This window comes from Panthera pardus, unplaced genomic scaffold (assembly GCF_024362965.1).
Source record: "Panthera pardus isolate Hobbes unplaced genomic scaffold, ASM2436296v1 HiC_scaffold_27, whole genome shotgun sequence".
Taxonomy (NCBI): domain Eukaryota; kingdom Metazoa; phylum Chordata; class Mammalia; order Carnivora; family Felidae; genus Panthera; species Panthera pardus.
The window spans coordinates 117,889,284-117,910,663 of NW_026526843.1; the positions used below are offsets into that span (position 1 = coordinate 117,889,284).

The 21,380-nt window shown below is 54.0% G+C and overlaps 1 protein-coding gene across 1 annotated transcript in view; it reads right to left on the reverse strand.

Annotated features, from left to right (window-relative positions):
• Positions 1–1,059: 1,059 nt before the first annotated feature.
• The window catches only part of WWC3 (WWC family member 3), a 118,296-nt gene continuing 97,975 nt past the window's right edge, over positions 1,060–21,380 (reverse strand). The window contains exons 13-23 of the mRNA XM_053891849.1: positions 20,814–20,888; positions 20,019–20,105; positions 19,090–19,282; positions 17,387–17,541; positions 16,913–17,065; positions 15,279–15,444; positions 11,848–12,012; positions 9,098–9,190; positions 6,351–6,578; positions 5,783–5,910; positions 1,060–3,798 (exon numbers count right to left, since the gene is read on the reverse strand). Coding sequence (XP_053747824.1) covers positions 3,732–3,798; positions 5,783–5,910; positions 6,351–6,578; positions 9,098–9,190; positions 11,848–12,012; positions 15,279–15,444; positions 16,913–17,065; positions 17,387–17,541; positions 19,090–19,282; positions 20,019–20,105; positions 20,814–20,888 — 1,510 coding nt within the window. The 3' untranslated portion in view covers positions 1,060–3,731. The remainder of the gene's footprint in view (positions 3,799–5,782; positions 5,911–6,350; positions 6,579–9,097; positions 9,191–11,847; positions 12,013–15,278; positions 15,445–16,912; positions 17,066–17,386; positions 17,542–19,089; positions 19,283–20,018; positions 20,106–20,813; positions 20,889–21,380) is intronic.

Below are 21,380 nucleotides of genomic sequence, written 5' to 3' on the forward strand. Positions count from 1 at the left end.
GATGAACCTGGAAAACCCAATGCTGAGTGAAGGAAGCCAGACGCAAAAGCCACGCACCGTATGATTCTGTTTATAGGAAATGTCCAGAGTGGACAAATCCATAGAGCCAGAAAACAGGTCAGTGGTTGCCAAGGGTTGGGAGAATTGGGGGGGGGGGGGGAGGGGGAGTGTTAATGGGTGATGAAAAAGTTCTACAATTGATTGTAGTGATACCTGCACAATTGTGAATATCCTACATACCGAGGAGTTGCATGCTTTATTTATTTATTTTTTTTTTTTTTTAAACATTTTTTTTTTTAACGTTTATTTATTTTTGAGACAGAGAGAGACAGAGCATGAACGGGGGAGGGGCAGAGAGAGAAGGAGACACAGAATCGGAAGCAGGCTCCAGGCTCCGAGCCATCAGCCCAGAGCCCGACACGGGGCTCGAACTCACGGACCGCGAGATCGTGACCTGAGCTGAAGTCGGACGCTCAACCGACTGAGCCACCCAGGCGCCCCGAGTTGCATGCTTTAAACAGTGAACTATATGGTACGTGAATTCTATCTCAAGAAAACGGTTACCAAAAAAACCCATCGGCGTGAAGAAATCCCATTAAATGTATATTTGGATTGTGTTCAGTTAAAAAAAAAAAAAAAAAAGAATGACGGGGGCCTGGGTGGCTCAGTCGGTTAAGTGTCTGACTATCCCTCTCAGCTCAAGTCTTGATCTCAGGATCGTGAGTTCAAGCCTCAAGCTGGGCTCCGTGCTGGGCGGGAAGCCTATTTAAAAAACAACATAAAAAGCGAATGACCCACGAGACCACTGGAAAGGTGAACCCCGGCTATTGAATGGCATTAGAAGTCAGCAATACGTAGCTGAACAGAGAAGGTGCACATACTTAAGCCCATGTGATTACATTTTTCTTTAAACAGAGAAGGTGTATGGAGGATGGCCGCACGTGTGTTCGTGTTACCGTTCTACTCTTATACCTGTTTTTATGTTTAAAAAATGTACATTTTTATATACTTAAGCCCACGTGATTACGTTTTTCTTTAAAAAAAAATCACACATCTCCATTCTGTTCTTAAGGCAGGTTAGTTTAATTTTATAGGAGGAATACTTTCCAACAATACAAACAATGCAAGTAGGGAACAGTGACAAAAACAGAGATGAGTACTGATTATAACTTATTCCCACGACAGAAGGTTATTTCAGCAGTGACAATTCTGTGATCGGGTGACATGAAGACCAAATTCCCTTTTACTCGTCGCGCTGTTTCTAAAGAGCCCTGGTGGCAGACTTCGGATCGTCTCTGGACCAGACCTGCTGATAAAACACGGCAGCTTTCTCATCCCACGGCACGGTTATGGTCAAGTTCAAACAGAAGATGAGAACACCCCTTACGACAACAGGCCTTCAGTTTTCTGGCGCGTGGGGGTTTTCTAGGGGGTGGCTGTCTTAACTAGAAAGAAGCTGGAAACCCAGGTCACGAGAGACAAGCCAGTGATGGTGCTTCCTGTCCACCTGCCAGCTGGGCTGGTCTCTGTCGCCGTCCCTGTGCCCTTTCCGGGCCCTCGCCCTCCACCTCCTCCATCTGGCTGGCTTTTCCTTCCTGGCGCACTCTGGTACCGTTCAGGTGCAAAGGCGGACTCTCGCAGGGACGCGGGAGAAGTAACTGGAGAGGTGACAGACACAAGCACCCCTTGGACTGGCACCGGAATAGGGATTGAAAAAACAAATGACCAACCCTGGGGTGCGGGCGCACACCCAACAGAACCCTGCATATGCCGGGCAGTGAGAGTTGTGTGAAAGCCCTGGGGTGAGGGCCTTCTGCATTGGCACAGGGGGTTTTCCCCACGTTGCTACTTGATGGAGGGTGCCGGAAAAGCCCCCCGAGGCCCCCCTCCTGCGGAGAGAGCTGCGCGTGGCGGCCGCTGAGGAGCAGCGGCCAGGCAGTGCCTCCAGGACACATTTGCACGGCCAGGGAGCGGTGTGCCCGAGACGGGCGTGACGTGCCCTCCACACACCCAAGTCCGGAGGCAGGCGGTTCTCCGCTGGAGCTGAGAGTCTCGACAGCTGGGGGCCCGCCCCCGGTGTCACCTGCTCGGCCGCGCCGTCTGCGGTCGGGCGGTTCTGGCAAGGACTGATGGTCTGCGCGTCTCTGCCTCTGTTGTGGGTTATGTACACAGAGAAATTAGCAAAAAAAAAAAAAAAAAAAAAAAAAAAGCGAGACTAGAGGCGGAAATACAGAGCAAGAGCTGGGCGCTGCGAACGCACGATCTTCAGTCCCAGCACCACTGACAAACGCCACTGTCTGTGACGGGTCTGTGTCAACGAAATGCTTTTACAAAATTCATTTTTAACAAATGTAAAAAGGCAGGCAGGTTACACGAGGGGGCGGTTACAGACTAAGGAGAAGGGCGAGACACTGATTAGAGGGGGCGGGGCATTTCCCAGGGAGAGGCAGAAAGATCTAGGAAGAGAGTTCGGTTTTCTTTTTACGTTCCATGTGACCCACCTCGTTTACTTCTCTGAGGCCTCGTAAAGGAGAGTGCATTTCATAGATAATAAATATGTATTAGGCGAAATATTTATATCATTTGGCATTTTAAAAGAATATTGGTATATTTTTATTACATAAATTTTTTTTTTTTTTGCCTCGTGAACTACTTCTAAGATTTCTTAAGAAATATTGGGTAGAGTCCAGTACTGGGAGGGGGGCGGGTTTTGATTTAAATCAAATACTCTCCTGTAAGAGACCCACTGGGTAATCGTCATTACCCACACACACTTCCTTCCACAAAAAAGCGCCTTCCAAGGCCATCACTTCTACGTCATAACCGCCACGTCCATCCGTGGATTCACGGAGTCTGCGAACACGCGCGTTCCCGGTTCCCGTCACTTCCCTTCGCGGCACGGTGGTAGCGCAGGAGCTCCACAACCGCCTCGGAGGCCAAGGTCAGGGGGAGCGGACTCAGAAGGCGGGGCTGCCTGCGGACAGCCCCCACGGACAGCCACCACGGCCAGGCAGGCTAGAGGCCAGGATGCCGGGGCTCGGGGCCCGCGTCAGACTCACGGGGGGAAGCGCGGGGATGCGCGGAGAGACGGCAGGACGGGAGGCTCGTGGCGCGCACTGCGCACGGGAGACAGCTCTGCGGTGCCCGCACGGCGTGTGACCCGGCCCTGGGCCACCGCAGCGTGCACACCGGGCACGGTGAAGACACGCGAGAGACGGCTACAAGCGATGGATTGAGCACAGAGTGTTTGCGTTTTGGGTGTCAGAAACAAAACCGGCCCCAAAGTTCCGTTCTACTGCATGACAAATACTGAAGCACACAATTTTAGTCTTAAAATACATCTGAACGTCAGTATTTTCCTTCAAGGAAAAAAAAAAGTACTATAAATAAATTACAATACAGTGAATTTGCCTGAACTCACTTTGTTTCTGTCTTCCAGCCTTTAAGTCAAATAAAACAGCGTAAAAACTGTACACTCTTAACATGATAGTTGATCTTTTATAAAATAACCTGTCTTCAGAGATGTCAATTTCACAACGAGGGAAAGCCAAGCCCTGTTGCCGTCACTATTATAAAATATATATGTATAGATATAGATGTGGGTTTTTTTTTTTACAAAAGGTGTATATTAATAGCTTTGCACAAATATTTTAAAGACAAATGTAGCTAGTCTAAGAACTTCATGAAAATAAAACAGGCAGATAAATACTTCATGTGTACAAAGCACTGTATCAAACATCGTCGGCAGGCAGAGGAGGTATGTTAATCCTTGGTCTTGTGAAAAATGCTATCTTCTCCCTGGGATTGGAAAGAATGACAGGTTAGAAGCAGATATACGTGCGACGAAAGCTGATGGGAGGCTCTCGTGTCAATGATGGCCTTTCTTAAGCATACAAAAAAAATGAATTTAAATTCCTAACAACACATCTGTCTGTATACAGATTCTCTAAATGCTGATGGAAGTTATGAAGCCCCATGAGGACAAGGGTTTGTTCCCGGTGCCTAGAACGGTGCCTGGCCTATGGCAGGTGCTCTGTAAATATCTCCTTTATTAACAAATGAATCTCTCTACAAATGAAGGAGTTCTAAATCATGATTGAGGGAGGGCGGTGATAGTGTTTTATGTTCTTTTATGATGGCGACATGAAAATTCAGTGTATAGAAACATTAAGGCTAAAAGGCACAGATTATTCAGCCATAAAAAGGAATGACGTACTGACACGAGCTACATACACACGCGTGAACTTCAAAGACATTGTCCTAAGTGAAAGCGGCCACGCACAAAGGTCACATAACGTATGAGGCCACTTCCATGTAAGGGCCCAAAAGCCGCCTGGGGGTGCCAGGGGCCGCAGGGGGCAGCAGGGGAACGGGCAGTGGCCGCTTAACGGGGATGGGGTTTCCTTCTGGGGTGAAGGAAAGGTTCTGGAACTGGACAGCGGGGACGGCCACACAACACGGTGACCGTACTGAATGTCACGGAGTTGCCCGTTTTAAAACGGTGACTTTTGGGGCGCCTGGGTGGCGTAGTCGGTTAAGCGACCGACTTCAGCCAGGTCACGATCTCGCGGTCCGTGAGTTCGAGCCCCGCGTCAGGCTCTGGGCTGATGGCTCAGAGCCTGGAGCCTGTTTCCGATTCTGTGTCTCCCTCTCTCTCTGCCCCTCCCCCGTTCATGCTCTGTCTCTCTCTGTCCCAAAAATAAATTAAAAACGTTGAAAAAAAAATTTTTTAAAAAATAAAATGGTGACTTTTATGCGTTGTGAATTTCACCTCAATCTTTTAAAAAGTCAGACACAATGGAATACTACGTGGCAATGAGAAAAAATGAAATATGGCCTTTTGTAGCAACGTGGATGGAACTGGAGAGTGTGATGCTAAGTGAAATAAGCCATACAGAGAAAGACAGATACCATATGGTTTCACTCTTATGTGGATCCTGAGAAACTTAGCAGAAACCCATGGGGGAGGGGAAGGAGAAAAAAAAAAAAGAGGTTAGAGTGGGAGAGAGCCAAAGCATAAGAGACTCTTAAAAACTGAGAACAAACTGAGGGTTGATGGGGGGTGGGAGGGAGGGGAGGGTGGGTGATGGGTATTGAGGAGGGCACCTTTTGGGATGAGCACTGGGTGTTGTATGGAAACTAATTTGACAATAAATTTCATATATTAAAAAAAAAAAGTCAGACACAAAAGAATATGGACATAACTAATTCTCCTACGAAAAGCAAAAACAGAAAACTGACGTATGCGATTCATACGGTCATATCGGGGGGTGCTGATAATGTTTGATTCTTGCCGTGTGGCGTTGCGACAACCCACCGGACTAGTTTACACGTACAAAAGGCACCCGTCCCTGTATGTATACTATGCTTCAATAAAAAGTTAAGTGAAGAGGCACAGGTGATACGTGTGTATATGTATGTAAACCACCGTGTTGTTCACAATAGCAGATATTTGGAAAGGTTGTAAAATAGAGTAGTTGGGCAAATTCTATGTTACATGAAACGTGACAGCCAGAAAGGCTAACAGGTTATGTGGCAACCCAGGATATTTTCATTAAAAGACAAAAAACGAAACGCAAACGGGAACCCGCATTATGACTGCAAGCAGCAGGAACCCAGTTCCTAGACACAAAGGAGCAGAAAACACCAAGATGCTGACGGCAGTGGGGATTCCGGGTTTGTTCGGAACCGCCCGTGGGGTTTTGTCACGCTTATGCTTGTGGTGACGACGAAGGTGTGACAGTGCAAGGAACGCAAGGAAGCGGGGCCGTGGCGCCTCTACCTGAAGGTCTGCACCTGGACGGGCTCTTTGTGGTTCTGCCCTCGCAGCTGGCAGACCCCCTTGGAGGCCTTCCTCAGCATCTTCTCAGCTGCCTGTTCTTGATGGAAGTCAAGTTTGGTCTGTCTCGTCTGGAAGAGCAGCGTGGGACGAACAAGGCGTTGTTGCTAAGCCGCTCCCAGCCGCCGGGTCGCGGAGGGGAGAAAGGCCTGCCCCATCCACACAACCCCCACCCCCGACAGGGAATCTTCACAGAGGCTACTGGGGTCCCCGCGGGGTCATGCCTTGCAGACACCCGACACGGAACGTTCCACCGCAGAGCGGGGAATGGCGACGCCAGCCGGAGGGTCCTGGGGTCCCTCCCTCCAGCGCTCCCCCCGCCACCCCGACCCGAGGCGGCTGCAAAAGACGTGCGTCGGCGCCACCGGGGACACCGGCTGCCTGGCCCACGGGGGGAAGGGACCCAGCTCCTTCACACGAGCACCCGGATGGTTTCAAGTACAGCTTCGTCAGCGCGACCGGGCGGGCCCAGGACGCCAAGGGGCCGGCGAGGCGGGCGCCGGCTTCCTACCTGCCTCTCGGCTTCCTTCAGCAGGCTCCGGAACCGCTCGTCGCGCAGCACCCAGTGCGGGAGGTCGGTCTGGCCTCGGAGCTGCGCGTCCTCCAACCGCTGCCTCAGCTCGCGCAGGGCGCAGATCTCCTCGTTCAGCTGCCGCTGCCGCGTTCTCGAGGCCTGGAGATCCAGCTCCAGGTCCAGGGACGTGCGGGCCATGAGCTCGGCCAGGGAGGCCCTGCAGGGCTGCGGGAGGCGGCAGCTTTGAGCGCGTGCGCTGACGGCGGGGAGGGCAGGGGCCGCAGCGAGCCCGGACCCCCTCGCCCCCCGCCAGGTTCTGCCACGCGGCACGCGGGCAGGGGAGGCGCAGCTGCCGCACAGGTCGGGGTGGGGGGGCGTTTGCCCACGCGTGGACGATGTCAAATGAACCACAGGCGTGGGCGAGGCTAAGTCTCCAGTATCAAGTCAGTGACGCAGGTGGCCCGTCTCCCGAGGCCCCACGCATTTGCGAAAGCGTGAAGAAACAGAGCCGCTCAGACGGAGCTGCCGGGATCGGGGGCGGGTATGATCTTTCTGAGGTTCTGCCTGACAACATACATCAAGCCCCAAAACGTGCATTTTCTTTGGTTACGAAATTTCATTTCGACTTGCACTTAAAAGGCCCAACTCAGGGCGCCTGGGTGGCTCGGTCGGTTAAGCGTCCGACGCTTGGTTTCGGCTCAGGGCATGATCTCACGGTTCCTGAGTTTGAGCCCCGCATCGGGCTCTGCTGACCGTGCAGAGCCTGCTAGGGATTCTCTGTCTCCGTCTCTCCCCAACTCGCACATGAGCTCGCTTTCTCTCTCTCTCTCTCTCTCTCTCTTTCCCTCCCCTGCTCATGCTCTCTTGCTCTCTAATAAATATTTCAAAAAACAAATAAAAGGCACAACTCATGACATGTAAAAGTAATCAAAAGTAATCCAATTAAAGTTTATGACCGAGGGACACCTGGCTGGCTCAGTTGGTAGGGCGTGGGACTCTCGATCGAGGGATTTTGAACTCGAGCCCCATGTTCGGTAGAGAGATAGCTCAAAAATAAAGTCTTAAAAAATAAGTTTATGACAGGGGGCGGCTGGGTGGCTCAGTCAGTTAAACGTTTAGTCCGACTCTTGATTTCAGCTCAGGTCACGATCTCACGGTTCGGGAGTTTGAGTCCCAGTGCAGAACCTGCTTAAGATTCTTTCTCTCTCCTTCTCGCTCTGCCACTCCCGCCCCCGCTCACACTCTCTTGCTCTCTCTCTCTCAAAATAAATAAACGTTAAAAAATAAAGTTTATGACTGACCAAACCTAAATACAAGAGAAAACGGATTAAGTAAATTACAAAGGCAGCAGAAAATACAGCCACTGTGAAAAGTCGAACAAATATACTGGACAATCTTAAATGATCCATGCTAAAAGATTGCACAGGCACACACGCAAGCTGTCAAAACCTTCCCTCCCCGTAGAAGCCTCAAGTAAGCAAACCCGCCACGTTTAAGAAAAGTCCTGAGATGAAAAGCGAACTTTGTGTATGGAGTGGAGAACGGTACTTCCCGCTCAATGGGAGGCAACCTTAGGAATGGCACTCACTGTAGCACACCTCAGTGGGCATCGATCAGTGGACTGAGGAACTGTATGCTTTCTACACCCACGTACACTATTGTGCACACGTACAGCATGCACGCATACGTACATTTAATGCAAATACACGACGTGACTTAACAAACGCAGGTTCATTTAAAAGCACTGCTGAATTCGCGGTAGAGCTCGGTTGGTTCTCCGCAGCGTCCGGAGGCATTCTGGGTCATCACGGCTTGAGGGGAGGGCGGGTGCCACTGGCTACTAGCGGATCGAGGCCAGGGAGGCAGCTCAACGGCCGCCAGCGCCCAGGGCGGCCCCCACAGCGATGACCCAGTCAAACTGCCACCAGCGTGCCGGCTGAAAAACACCGACGGAGCTGAACTCTGTCCTGTCTTCTCGTTCCCAGTCAGCAGCTGCTCTGAGTAGAGCAACGTGGGAACGTGGGACTTACTGTTTCTTTAAAAGAATCTCAGCCTGAAAAATATAAGGAACTACTGGCTCACAAACTGAAGGCGGCACAACGCTGTCAACCTGCGTGATGTAGAGAAAGAACTCGGTGGGTAAAGGGAACGAAGCCGGTAAAACAGGCCTATGTGGAAGGCTCTGGGCTGAGATTCCCATTTTCTCAACTCTGTGTGTTCCCTTGTCAAAAAAGAGAAAAGGATGGTTTTTTCTCATCTAGGATGGTTGCTCATGAATGTATTATATTTAAAAACGGAAAGATCATGAATTATCCTAGATCATGATGTTATCTTAGGACATTAAGAAATATTGGCAATATTTTGACATTACATAGGCTTCTGAAAATTATAACGCAGTCAATGAGGAAATAAATATATTACCTTTTAATTAACGTGACCTAAAATATTACCTTTTTTAAATTTTTTATTGTTTATTTTTGAGAGAGAGAGAGAGTGCGTGCACGTGCACAAGTGGGGGAGGGGCGGAGAGGGAGGGGGACACGGAATCCGAAGCAGGCTCCAGGCTCCGAGCTGTCAGCACAGAGCCCGACGCGGGGCTCGAACTCACGAGCCACGAGATCGTGACCCGAGCCGAAGTCGGACGCTCAACAGACGGAGCCACCTAAGAGCCCCCACCTTTTAACTTTTGTAACAATAACTCCCAGGGTAAGTCTAGACTCCGTATCAGTTTCTGTGGCACATACCTGCTTATAGCGAAGGGTTCGTCTTTCCAAGGTGTTTCGGACAAAGGGGGACTTCCGGGGCAGGGTCGAACTGTCGCTGTCACTACGATAAAGCTGTGCCAAAAAGAAATGAGGTTCAGAAACACTTTCGCAGAAATTCGATATTCATTCTCTCGGTGTACCCTGAACTGATCTCATTTCTCCTCACGGGTACCCGAACGCGCTCACGGCTACGGGGGCTTTTTAGCAAGACTTGCGGGTTCGGTGAAGACAAACTACACAGGAGTTTCGAGTCAAACTGAAGACAAGCGAAAACAAACTGAATACGCAAACCAACCCCCTGTCCTCCTTCATGTGCCACATCAACGAAACCACGCGAAGTTTCCAGGGTGGTAGAGTCCACAAGATTTCTGTCTCCTTGATACCAACTGTGACGGGACGTCCTGTGTGACGCTCAGGAAGCCAGCACGGACTTCAGCGCCTTTGACTTTTTATCAGGCGTTCTCATTTGCTCTGTTTCCGGCTTTGGCAAGAGCTGGGAAAAAAAGGCTTTCCGAGAGACTCATTCCTGGTAGTAGGACGAGCCAGCAGCCCTAACACCCGCTCTGCCAGGGAAAAGGTCTGCTTTTAAGAAGCAAAAGAAAGAACGCCTTCTTTATGGGAGCCAAGACATCCGATGGCGGGTTCGCGCTTCAGGATCCGTGTGTATCTGTGCGAAAGCCAAAGTCCTTGCCTTCGTGGCCGTATCTTGCATGCCAATTGACCCAGAAGACTCAGGAAATGCTGTGGCACACCAGTGTACGTGCCTCCCCGCCCCATCATCACAAACATACAAAAACAAAGAGACCTCTAAAAGCATCACTTGTAAATGCACGCTTTTATGCAGGGCGCAGAACACGGCACCAGAGGTGGAAACCTCTCTCTGGGGAAGCAAAGACTTCCTCCTTTACCTCCCTGCCCTGCTCACTGAGCAGACCCGAACCCACTCTGCAGTGGTTCGGCCTAAGGTGAGGAAGGGACGTGAGGGTAGCCTTCTGTTTCGTGCCTCCAGGTGTCTGGTTAAGCATCAGCCCCCACAGGGCTGCGGCCTGATGGGGCGGGAGTGTCCGGGCCTGACCCTGCGCGACCCAGGGCAGCCGCGATCGGACGCCTCGCTTCTGTGGGGAGACGCACAGCAGGTCTGGCAAATGGCACAGGAGCAGCTTGGGCCACGTGGCCCCAACCCCCTCCTGTTCACTGTCCCCCCCCACAGGATAAAGGATTAACTTTTCCCCAAGAAAGGTTTGGTCCTTGCCTAGCTCCCGGGAAGTGACCCGTGAAGCCCTGGAATGTCTTGCCTAAGCATCCCTGTTTACCTGGGGACCTCGGGCCAAACCACACAGGCTCTGCTGACAATGTGATTTATGGTGGGGGCCTCAGGCCATCAGCTTGACCTCCGGAGGGGCTGGAAACTAAGGTCAGCCATGCAGGCCATCAGCTGTGCCTACGTGACCAGCCCCCCGCAAACCCCTGGTTGGCAGTACTCCATGCCTGCGGCCTCTCCCGGCAGTGACCAGTGCCAAGAGCCATCCAGGCAACTGGAAGAGAACTGGGAGCTTGCACCAGGTCTCTCCTGAACGGTGCCCTATGCGCCTCTTCCCCCTGCCGACCTCGGTCTCTATGCTTTCATTGTAATAAACCACAATCATGCGTGTAACGGCTTTGCCGAGTTCGGAGTCCTAGCAAGTTCCTGAACCTGAGCATGGGCTCGGGGACCCCTGGACCACGCTCCCAGGCCTGAGCCTGATTCTCTCGTACGACTGAACTTTGCTTTTGCCCAAATGGAGCCAGCTCCTTGGCGGTCCCCTGCAACCGAAGGAGCTTTACCTCCACGAGCCCGATTCAGAGGTGGGAAGGGTCCAAGTTCTCCTCAACCCAAACAGCTGCATCAGGCCACTGTGTCATGACTATTTACCCTTCAAATTCCCTTCTCTTTCCTATTCCGTGCTGTTACTGTCACACCGCCACTGTTCGCCAACCCCCAACACGCTGTCCTATCTTCAAGGACCACAGCGGATTGGCTCTCCCCCTCTACCTACCTCGGGGCTCTCCATATCACAGTCATATGGGGGCTTCCCCAAGCCTGATGCCCAGGCCCCACCATGGCCAATGATGAATCTTGGGAACCCGGGCACTAGCATTTTGTGACGCCCTCCCACCTGCCCAACACCCCCACCCCCCACCATTGCCAACATGACTTGACCGCACGGCCAGCCAAGGTTGAGAAGCACCCAGCATCTCCGGCCATCACCCTCGGGGGGAGAATTTACATGCTGGGGGGGTCAGAACCCTGCCTCAGTGTCCGGAGTCTTCAAGGTTGCCATCCTCCCTGGGACCCCGCTACAGCTACACTTTAAGACCTCCAGCCACTCAGTGGCCCGACTTCCCAATCTCAATCCAATTCAGGATACTCCCTGTTCCAAACTGTCATTCCTTAGGCCGATGTAGAACTGATTGGCCCTGCTTCCCGGGTACCACGAGCTGGTGTGCATACAGACTGAAAATCTGGGGAGGAATGTATTAGAATCTCGAACAGATGCAGAGTCACATACGCGTGGGTGAGGGGAGACGAAGCCACAATACTGATTTTCCATCCATACACGCGTGGTGCTCATCACTGGTATGCATGGGAACACGTGTGTCTTTTAGCATAAACGGTGAAAATAACACACGACAAAGGGGGTGGGGGGAAGAAAACAGTCCAGACAGGTGGCAACGGAATTTCAACTTACTCTGCAGACATACTGGCTTCGTGCTCCGGGGGAGAAGGTCTGCGAACGGACAATCGTGCTACTCCGGACAAAAGGCGACCCACGGGCCCTGCGGCCGGGCCTCTCCTTCGGAAGACTCGCGACTTCTTCTGGGAAGACATCTTCTGTGTTGGTTTCTTTATCAACCTAGACAGTAGCTCATCGTTACCATGACTTTTTCTAGAACACGAGCAATAAGCTTCACATGAACCGTCCCGGCCTTCTGCCTTTGGAGTTCTAACTGGCATTTGATACTTACGTCCAAAACAACTTCTGCTAATTTCTCCCCCTAATACACACCTCTCCACCTCCTCCGAGAACCCCTACCTTCTGATGGTTCGTGCAAAAAACAAAACAAAAACCAAAACAAAAAAACCCCAACTTCCTGTCATCCTGGACTCTGCTCTCTTTTGTACACACCATATCTGGTCCAAGATCAAATCCTACTGGCTCCAGGTTTATGAGGAAGCATGTTTTGACCGCTTGTCACCAACCTTCCATTTGGGTCACCAGCATCTCGCGCCCGATCAGCACAGTGGGTTTCTCACCGGTGTCCCCCTCTTCCAGATCTCCCTCCCCTCCCCCATCTCTTCTCAACACAGTCACCAGGGAGACTCCGGTGAGGCCGAAGTTAGATCTGGCAGTTCCCCTCCTAGCCACACGCTCAAGTGAACTGAAAACAGGTGTTCAAACAACTACTTGTACACGAACATTCAAAGCCGCGTTATCCAAACAGCCAAAGGTGAAAACAGCCCACCTGTCCATGCACGGAGGGCAGTTCCCAGAATGGGCAAGTTCCCGGGCAGGAAGCAGACTGCTGGCGGCCAGGGGCTGGGGAGGGGGGGCTGGCAAGTGAGTCTCATAGGCACGCGGTTTTACTTTGGGGTGATGGAAACGTTCTGGAACTAGGCAGAGTGGTAGTTGCTTGCACTGGCGACATACTAAATGCCCCTGAATCGTTTGCTTTGAAATAGTTCATTTTTGTCAATTACATGTCAAAAAATTATTTTATTCCATTTATTAATTTATTTATTTTGAGAGAGAGAGAGAGAGAGAGCACGTGCATGAGTTGGGGAGGGGCAGAGAGACGGAGAGAGAGAGAATCATGGGGCTCGAACTCACAAACCGTGAGATCGTGACCTGAGCCAAAATCGGGAGTCGGAAACTTAACCGACTGAGCCACCCGGGTGCCCCCCCCAAATTATTTTAGACAAAGGAAAATCAACGAGAAACCTTACGTCAGATCAGGTCAATCCTGGGCCCCAAACCACCCACCACTTTCCCAATCATCTCAGAGAAAAGGGAGGGTCCCGAGTGGACCCTGTGTGATCCGGTCCTTCTACTTTTCTCCGTCCTCGGCTCTGACGACCCCCTGCCCCACACCGGCCTCACTGCTGTTTTCTCAGCCCCCACCCCCGCCCGTGGGCCTGCACGTGCAGCTCCCTGTACCTGAATGCTGTTCCCCGGGGCCCGCACACGGCTCCGGAGACTCCTTTCTCAAGGCCTCCGCTCAAAAACTCCCTTCTCGGTGAGGCTTCCGTGACCTTTCATTCTTTTTTATTGTAAAAACCACATAAAATCTGCCACCTTAACCATTTTTCAGTGTACAGATCAACAGTGTTAAATATAGTCCCACTGTTGCAACACAGAGCCCTAGAACTTTTTCATCTTCCCAGACTGCCACTGTCTCCATTAAACGACAACTCCCCGTCCTCCCGCCCCCTAGCCCCTGGCCACCACCTCCGTGCTTCCTGTCCGTAGGAATCTGACCGCTCTAGGGACCTCGTGTACGTGCAATCATTCGGTGTTCGCCCTCCTGTGGCTGCCTTATTTCGCTTAGCACGACGACGTCTTTAGGGTTCGCCTCTGTTGCAGCGTGGAAGGAGGATCTCCTTCCTTTCTGAGGCTGAATGACATCCCGCTGGGTGGCTGTGTGGCGTTTGCCTTATCCACCCACCTGCCGGTGGACACCGGGGTGACTTCTACCTGTAGGCTACCACGAATAACGCTGTCAGGAACCTGGCCGTGCCAGTATCTCCTGCAGACCCTAGCGTCAGTGTGTGCAGACCCTAGTGTCGGGATACACATCCGGAAACGGCACTGCTGGATCATACGGCAGCTCGGTTAAGCTTCTGAGGAAGTTCTGTATTGTTACCCGTAGAGGCTGCACCGTTTCACAATCCCGACCTTTCTGAGATATAAACGCAGATCCCTGAGATACACTCGCAGCCCCCGTGACTCTCGCAAGCGGCAAGCACCCTCGTACTGTCCGGAATTACCCTGCTGCCCGCCTCCCCCTCGAGGCACTATTTCCTCCACGGCCGCGTGTGCAACGCCTCGCGCCTCCCCGCGTGCACGTGGAGAGACAGTGCAAACGCGGTGAGGGACTGGCAGCTGGGGAACCCGGGTGCGAGGCGGGTGGGCGTTCGTTCTACTATCCCGGCAAGTCGTCTGTAGATGTGAAGTATTTCAAAATGCAAATCGGGGCCTGGGGATGACGACAACCCACCAAACCAGCCGGCCACGGCCCCCTCCCCGTTTGAGCCGAAGCTTTCAAAGGTCTTGAGAAGCTGCCCGATGGCCATTACCGGCAGCCTAGCCCGAAGCCACCCGGTTGGGGCCGCGTGGGCCGCGCCTGGGGAAACTGAGGCAGGCGGGTTCCACTTCTCTCAGTACTTGTGCTGTGGGGGGAGAGCGGGGGCCGCGCTGATAAAAAGCTTCGGGGAGTTGAACCGTTTGGGAACAAAGTCTCGACAGAGCGCTGATGCGGTGTCTCCCCACCTCTCCGGCTTCCTCAGACACACATCACCGCAAGCGACCAAGATTTCTGCACTGAAGATACGGCCGCGAGCACAGCTAAGATCGGGTGAACAGAAGGGGCAAAGGGACACTTCACAGTTCGTCACGTCACCGACGGAGAAAAAAGACCACGAGTGTCCAAAACCCCGGGGACTCACAAAACATCCTGAGCCCCGAAGATGGGAACGGGTCATCGCCCCACAGCACGGAGGGGTACAAACCTACCAGGTTTCGCCGTAGCCGTCCTTTCATTTTACTTGAGAGCTGATGGTACCCGCTGGGCCCATGTGACTCTGTTTCCAGATCTAGGCCCTCATTTCTCTCCCTCGGCTCCCAGTGAAATACCACCTTGGCCGTGGCCCCCCCCCCCCATCCAGCAGCACGGCCCACGTTACACCACACCCTCCCCACAGCCCCGGTCGCGGGCAAGCCACACCACCCTACTCTCGCGTATGAGTCTGTCGGCCCCAGTGTCTTCTCGCCCACCCCCGCACCGACTCCCTCGGTTTCCCATGGAGGATGTGGGCCCTCCCGCTCGTCGTCCAGGGCGGTGCCTGGGACGGTGCGGCAGGACCTCGGGGGGCCGCATAGATCCCTCACCCTCTTCCACTGACCTTAAGAGGTGGAGGCTGAAACTTCTCGGGGCTGTAAGGGTCTGCCTGGCCGGCAAACGTGTGTCCACGGATGGGGTCGGCGCCGACGCAACAGGGCTCGGGGTGCGGGGGGCTGGTCTGGGCGCAGCTGCTACAGCCGCTGTCCACCGAGTCGGCCTGCCAGCTCCTGAAGGCAGACATCGCGAAAGCCCAGACAGGTGCGTCAACGCCGTCTTCCTTCCCTCCGCCTTTTCTTCCCCAGCATGGCCTTCCCTGTCCCCCCCACCCTCTTCTGTTCTTTCTCAGGAATTCCCAGCTGAACTTGACTCGCATGGAACGGAACGGATGCTCACAGCTCCCCAGGATCTCGTTTTTGTTTTTCATTTTGTGGATCCTTCCCTTGCCTCCCCAGCTCACGCACAGAACGTTCTGTGTAACCTCCATTCAATTTGGTAAAACCCCTTGGCAGAGGTGTGGCGTCAGAAAAATAAAATATATCGTTTCTGACAAAACTGGAAAGACAAAACGCGCATGAAGGGGCTGAGTCCCCCGCCGCGCTCAGAGCACGGCAGCAAGACCCACGCGCCTTCCGGTGGTCGGAGAGGTGCTTCCTCAAGAAGTAAATGGGCTTTTCTGGTTTAGAGGGAAGACGACGTGACAAGGACTTTCAGTGAGAAGGTCTGTCTGTCTTTATCACCCAATGGCAGCTGCCGAAGATGCCAGAATCCTGAACCCTCCCTCCCAGGCCTTCCCAGCTTCCCGAGGGTCCCTGAATACAATGCTCCCCCCACTGCCTTGCACTTTCCCTCCCTAAAATCAATTCCTAAAATCAATTCAGGGAAAGCTATCGGGAAGAAGCAGGAAGCTTTGGAAATAGAGGATGCTCTTCACGGAGAAACAGGCAAATAAAGCAATACAAAAGCGCCTCCAGAAAGGACCAGACAGAAATCCATTCACTCGAAGAGCCTGTCCATCTGAATTATGCCTCTAACCGCAGAGCGGTCTCTACCGAGTCAAGGGTTCACCAAGAGGCTGTTTGAGGTACGATGCGAAGGGACAGTGCATGACTCCCCGGGGGTGAAATGTCCAGAACAGGCCAATCCACGGGGACAGCAAGGAGATGAGCGGTGGTCAGGGGCCAGGGTAAGAGGACAGCGCGACTGCTCTAACGAGAGAGGGGTTTCTTTCTCATGTGATGAATAAAGTGCCCGGAAATCAACTGTGGCGAAGGTGGCACAACTCTGTGACTCTCCCAGTCGCCGCGGACTCGTTCACCTGAAACGGTGAACCGCGTGGGAGGGAGATCATAGGCCAAAAAAGCTGCTTAAATACAACTGAAAGGGACCTTATTATACCAGTCCCGGCAGAGCAGAATACTTGTAGCCATTCACAGCCGCTCTCTTTCGGGGACACTCCACAACACGAGGAGAGGGTGAAAAGCCTGCGCGGGGAGCTGGGGACAGGGGTCAAGGTACCGCCTCCTATGGCGCTGCACGAAAGTCCCCGTGAGCATCCCGGCCGTCGGGCGGCACAGAGTGTGTGTCCGGCACGTTCCACGGAGGCGTGGGTGAGAAGAGCCTCTTGCCCCGGGGCCCTCTGCCAGGGCGGCGGCCTGGCGCCGGGCTCCATGCGCCCGGCGCGCGGAAGGGCCCTACCTCTCGGACACGGCCTCGGCCAGCTCCTCCTTCCGCTCCATCTCAAGGATCTCGTCCTCTGTGTACTCCAGCTTCACGCGCTCCTCAGCCAGCTCACGCTCCACGGCCTGCAGCTGGGCAGTGGTCCTGGCCAGCAGCGCCGTCACCCGCGTCCTGTGGGGGGGGGGGGGGGGACAGGGCGCACCTGAGCCGCGGCTGGCCGCGTGTCGCCGGGACCTAGCCTGGCCGGCCCGAGCGGCTCCGAGGGCTCGATTTTAAAGCCACCAAGGTGTGGCGCACAGTCACCAGCTCGTCCGCGTTAAACCCGCCGTCACGCATGGCCACAGCTACGGAAACCTACTTCCGTGCCGTCCCCTGACACTGCCTCTCGGCGCCACTACGTTCTGATGCCAAGCGCGCACAGACGCTCGTGAGGGGTGGACTCGCGTGACGGCGGGTGCGGGCGGCAGGAAAGCGGTGGCGCCACGGGCGGGCACACGTACCGTCTTCCCGGCGACGGCCAGCGCGGGGTCCCTGGCGGCGGCCCCCGGCCCGGGCGGCCCGCAGCTGCCGAACACCTGCACCGCGTACCAGCGCAGCTGCATCTCGCCGGACCCGTCGTAGTCGGCCAAGTTGATCTGAGCGATGCCCTGCACCAGTGTTAACAAGCAGAACGGGCAGTGAGTGATTTCGCCTTGACAGCCAAGGGGGATCTTGTAAGACATCGAGGTCGCCCTCCAATCTTAACCGGAAAGACGGAATGTTTTCATTGCTATTCGAAGGACTGCAGGAAAACGGAAGTGGTCGCACAGGATCTGATTGAGGGAGGCTCCTCGACGGCTGGTTCAGCCCGCGGAGAGAGTGCCAGAAGGGGGCCGGGGGCAGAGAATGGGCAACGTGGAGTGGTGGGTGGGGCTCAGGGTCTGCCAACTGATGAGCCGCTGATTCGCTCAGGGATTTGTGAAACAAGAGAGGGCTGGCTGACCGCCACAATCTAGTTCTACTGCTGAGGGGGGACACCAAGGAGAACAATTCCAGTCTGGGAAAGAAGCCACCCGGGCTGCCGAGTCGTGGCCCGGGCAGCACGTGGCTGGGGGTACTGAACGCAAGCTGCTGGCGCTTAGTTCCTGGGATACCAGATAAAAGATAGGATAGCCAGGAAATGTGAACTTCAAGTAAACAATGCATTCTTTTAAAGCATAAGTATATCCCAAATGTTGCACGGGACACTATACTCAAAAAAGAACCCATAGTTTATGTGAAATTCACATTTCATGAACCATCCTGTATTTTAGTTTTTTAAAAAGTGCTTTAGGGGAGCCTGGGTGGCTCAGTCGCTTAAGCATCTGACTTCGGCTCAGGTCATGAACTCACAGTCTGTGGGTTCAAGCCCCGCATCGGGCTCTGTGCTGACAGCTCAGAGCCCGGAGCCTGCTTCGGATTCTGTGTCTCCCTCTCTCTCTGCCCCTCCCCCACTTGTGCTCTGTGTCTCTCTGTCTCTCAAAAATAAATAACTAAAAAAAATTTTTAAGGTGCTTTATTTAAGTTTATTTCTTTTGAGAGCGAGAGAGTGGGCGTGCGCACGCGCTGGCATATGCGTACACGAGCGGGGGAGGGGCGGGGGGGGGTGGGGAGAGAGAGAAGCCCAAGCAGACCCCAAGCTGGCAGCACAGAGCCCGACACAGAGCTCAGTCTCGCGAACCGTGAAATCATGACCTGAGCCGAAATCAAGAGCTGGAGCTTAACCGACTAAGCCGCCCAGGCGTCCCCATGCTCTATTTTTATTTGCTCAGTTTCTCAACCGTACTTCGTTCCCTCAACTGAAAATGGGGGCAATAGAGCAGTTTTGCAAGTATTAGTTGAGATGACATAGTTGAAGTAGGGCACACCTGGCGAGACCAATGGCTTTCTGTCCTCGCGTGCACTCCCAGGTACAGGCGTCACGCGAGGGGACGACAATTTCTGAGCAGCCCACCACGGGTGAAACGAAGGAGGGAGGAGAGGGAAGGAGCGAGCTGGAAGGAAGGAGGGGATGGAGAGACAGAGACAAAGAAGAGAGAGAGGCAGGCAGAAAGACAAGAGGAGAAGGGGCAGGAGCGAGACCGAGACCGATGGGAACACGGGGGAAGGAAGGAGGGAGGCGGGGAGGCGAGCCGAAAGGAAATGGGGGGAGTGTGGGGGGGAGGGGAGGGACATACCAGCAGTTCTTCCTGCAGCTGCTGATTCACTGAACACACATATAATTGAAGTGACTTCAACGTCAACATGCTTGAATGCACAGGGATTCTGAAAATTTCATTAAATACCAGGGGGGCCTGGAATCCCAGAGCCTTAGAGCAGTAAGTGTTTGGTGTGCCGGAGTCGATCGGTGGCAAATAGACTCGGATGTGTCTGGAACCAGGAAGCGGGAGGAAAAAACAGAGAGGTGACACTTACTGACAGATCTGTGCGATTGAATCCACGAACCACACGCATGGATGCACACGTAGGTCTCCCTGTTCGGATGCCCACGGGCCGAGTTTTGAAGTCTTTCGGAAAAGGTCCTTTTCTCAACTAAGAGTAAGCCCAGAGAATTTACGTACCCCTGGAGACTAGGGGGGAAGACACGCGTAAAGAGAAAGGCTTAAAAGTCAGTGCCTGGTAAGTGGGACCCATCTCCGGCTGCGGAGCTCACAGAGGTAGCGCCTTCCAGCGGCAACGACGCGTCTTTCCTTCTCCTTCGCGCAGACAAGGGCCCCCGGGGCCCAGGGAGAAGGCTTTCTGTTCCCCTTGTGCGATCAGAGAGCCGAGCGCCACATCACCCAGCTCCCAGACCAGGGTGCACATTTTAAACCAAAACACTGCCGCTGGCCACTTTCTCAGCATCGCCGCGGCACGTGACCAGCCCGGCCCGGCTCCCTCAACTTCGTCTGCCTCAGGTCACGACGACTGTCTCTAAAACTTACGATCCTTTGGGTTTCAGACCTTTCCCGGTATTTTCTTAGGAATACGCTTTGGAACTCAGGTTCCAAAGCTGCCTCTTCCCTCTCGAAGCCGCCGAGCAGAACCGGTCGGCGAGCAGGCCTGGCGAGGCGGCCAGGAGCGCGCCCTCCGAAAGGAAACGCTGCCGGCCAGGTAGCCTACTTACACTTTGCAGTCCTCCTTCATGACCAGCCCCGCAAAATTCTTTAGTTGGAACACATTCACGAGAAGACATTCGCTGGCAGTGTCGAGCCTAGAAAACAAAACGCGAGTTCGTTGAGCGCACATCCCCCACGGTGGAAACTTCCTTCGGACCGACAGTGGCGGCCCTCGACTGAGGGCGGTTTTGCACCCCCCGCCCCCCGCCCCCAGACGTGTGCGAAGTCAGGAGACGTCTTACTGTCGTGACCGGGTGCGGGGGCGGGGGGGGGGGATGTTATGTGTGAGCGGCACCTGGGGAGCGGGGACCAGGTTCCCGTGCCACACCCTCCAGCACCCAGGTCGGCCCCCACGGCAAAGAACGACCCAGTCCCGGACGGCCACTGCGCTGGCACTGAGAAACACCCGGCCCAATGACGGGGGCGAGCCAAGGAAGTCGTGGGCATGCACGCCTCCCGCCTTGCTAGACGCGACACCGCTGGTTACCGCTCTCCCTGAAACGGGGACTGGGACCCAAAGGCTCCGCGTTGCGGCCCACCCGGCTTCTGGCTGCGGGCACGAGGGGTCATCCCGGCTGTGACTCTCGGCGCTGGAGGCCAGCGACTGAGCGGCTCAACCCCAACCCTCCGTCCCGCCACCTCCGTCCCCTCAGCCGAGACGCCGAAGCAGGCTGGGGGTGTCCAGGCGGGGGGCGGCACCCGGACCACGGCGGGGGGCTCCCGCCGGCCCGCCCGGCCTGGAAGCGTGAGTCGCCGGATGGGCCCCGCGCTACAGATCATCTCTAGGAGGCTCCTGTACTCACAAGAATCCAACGTGGATCTGGGGCCCTTCGTTACCACAAGCGTCTCCATGTGCAGACTCCTCGCTATCTTCACTCCTGAACAAACCGGAAGTCACAGGGTTATTCCGCAGGGAACCGATCAGCGCCGCTTTGGCGGAAGCCCTCTCGTGTCAGGGGCGCTTCTCACCGAGGAGAGCTTTCTTAAGTCGCGACATAAACAAATTCTTTAAGTGACTGCACTGTCATGGGCCCTGGGGACCTGCCATGCCCTATCTCAGTGGGGGCCTGCCTACAAAGGGTTGTTGTTTTTGAGAAAATAACTTGGGATGTCTTTCAAAACCACGTGTGGTATTCAGGGCAAAGCTGAAAAGTAACTTTTAAAAAACTTGTGATAAGTGAAATGTCTGACAGACACCTGAAAGGAAACAATGACATCAAACATATCAAATCAAAATAAAGTCCAGAATCCCCAAAGGTGTCCTGTCACTTTCCTTCAGCTTAGGAAGGAAGGGAAGGAGGGAGAACATTCACTTCTAACGAATGCCTTTCTAGAAAAGCGGGTGTCTCTTGTACACGGGTTCTCCTGTT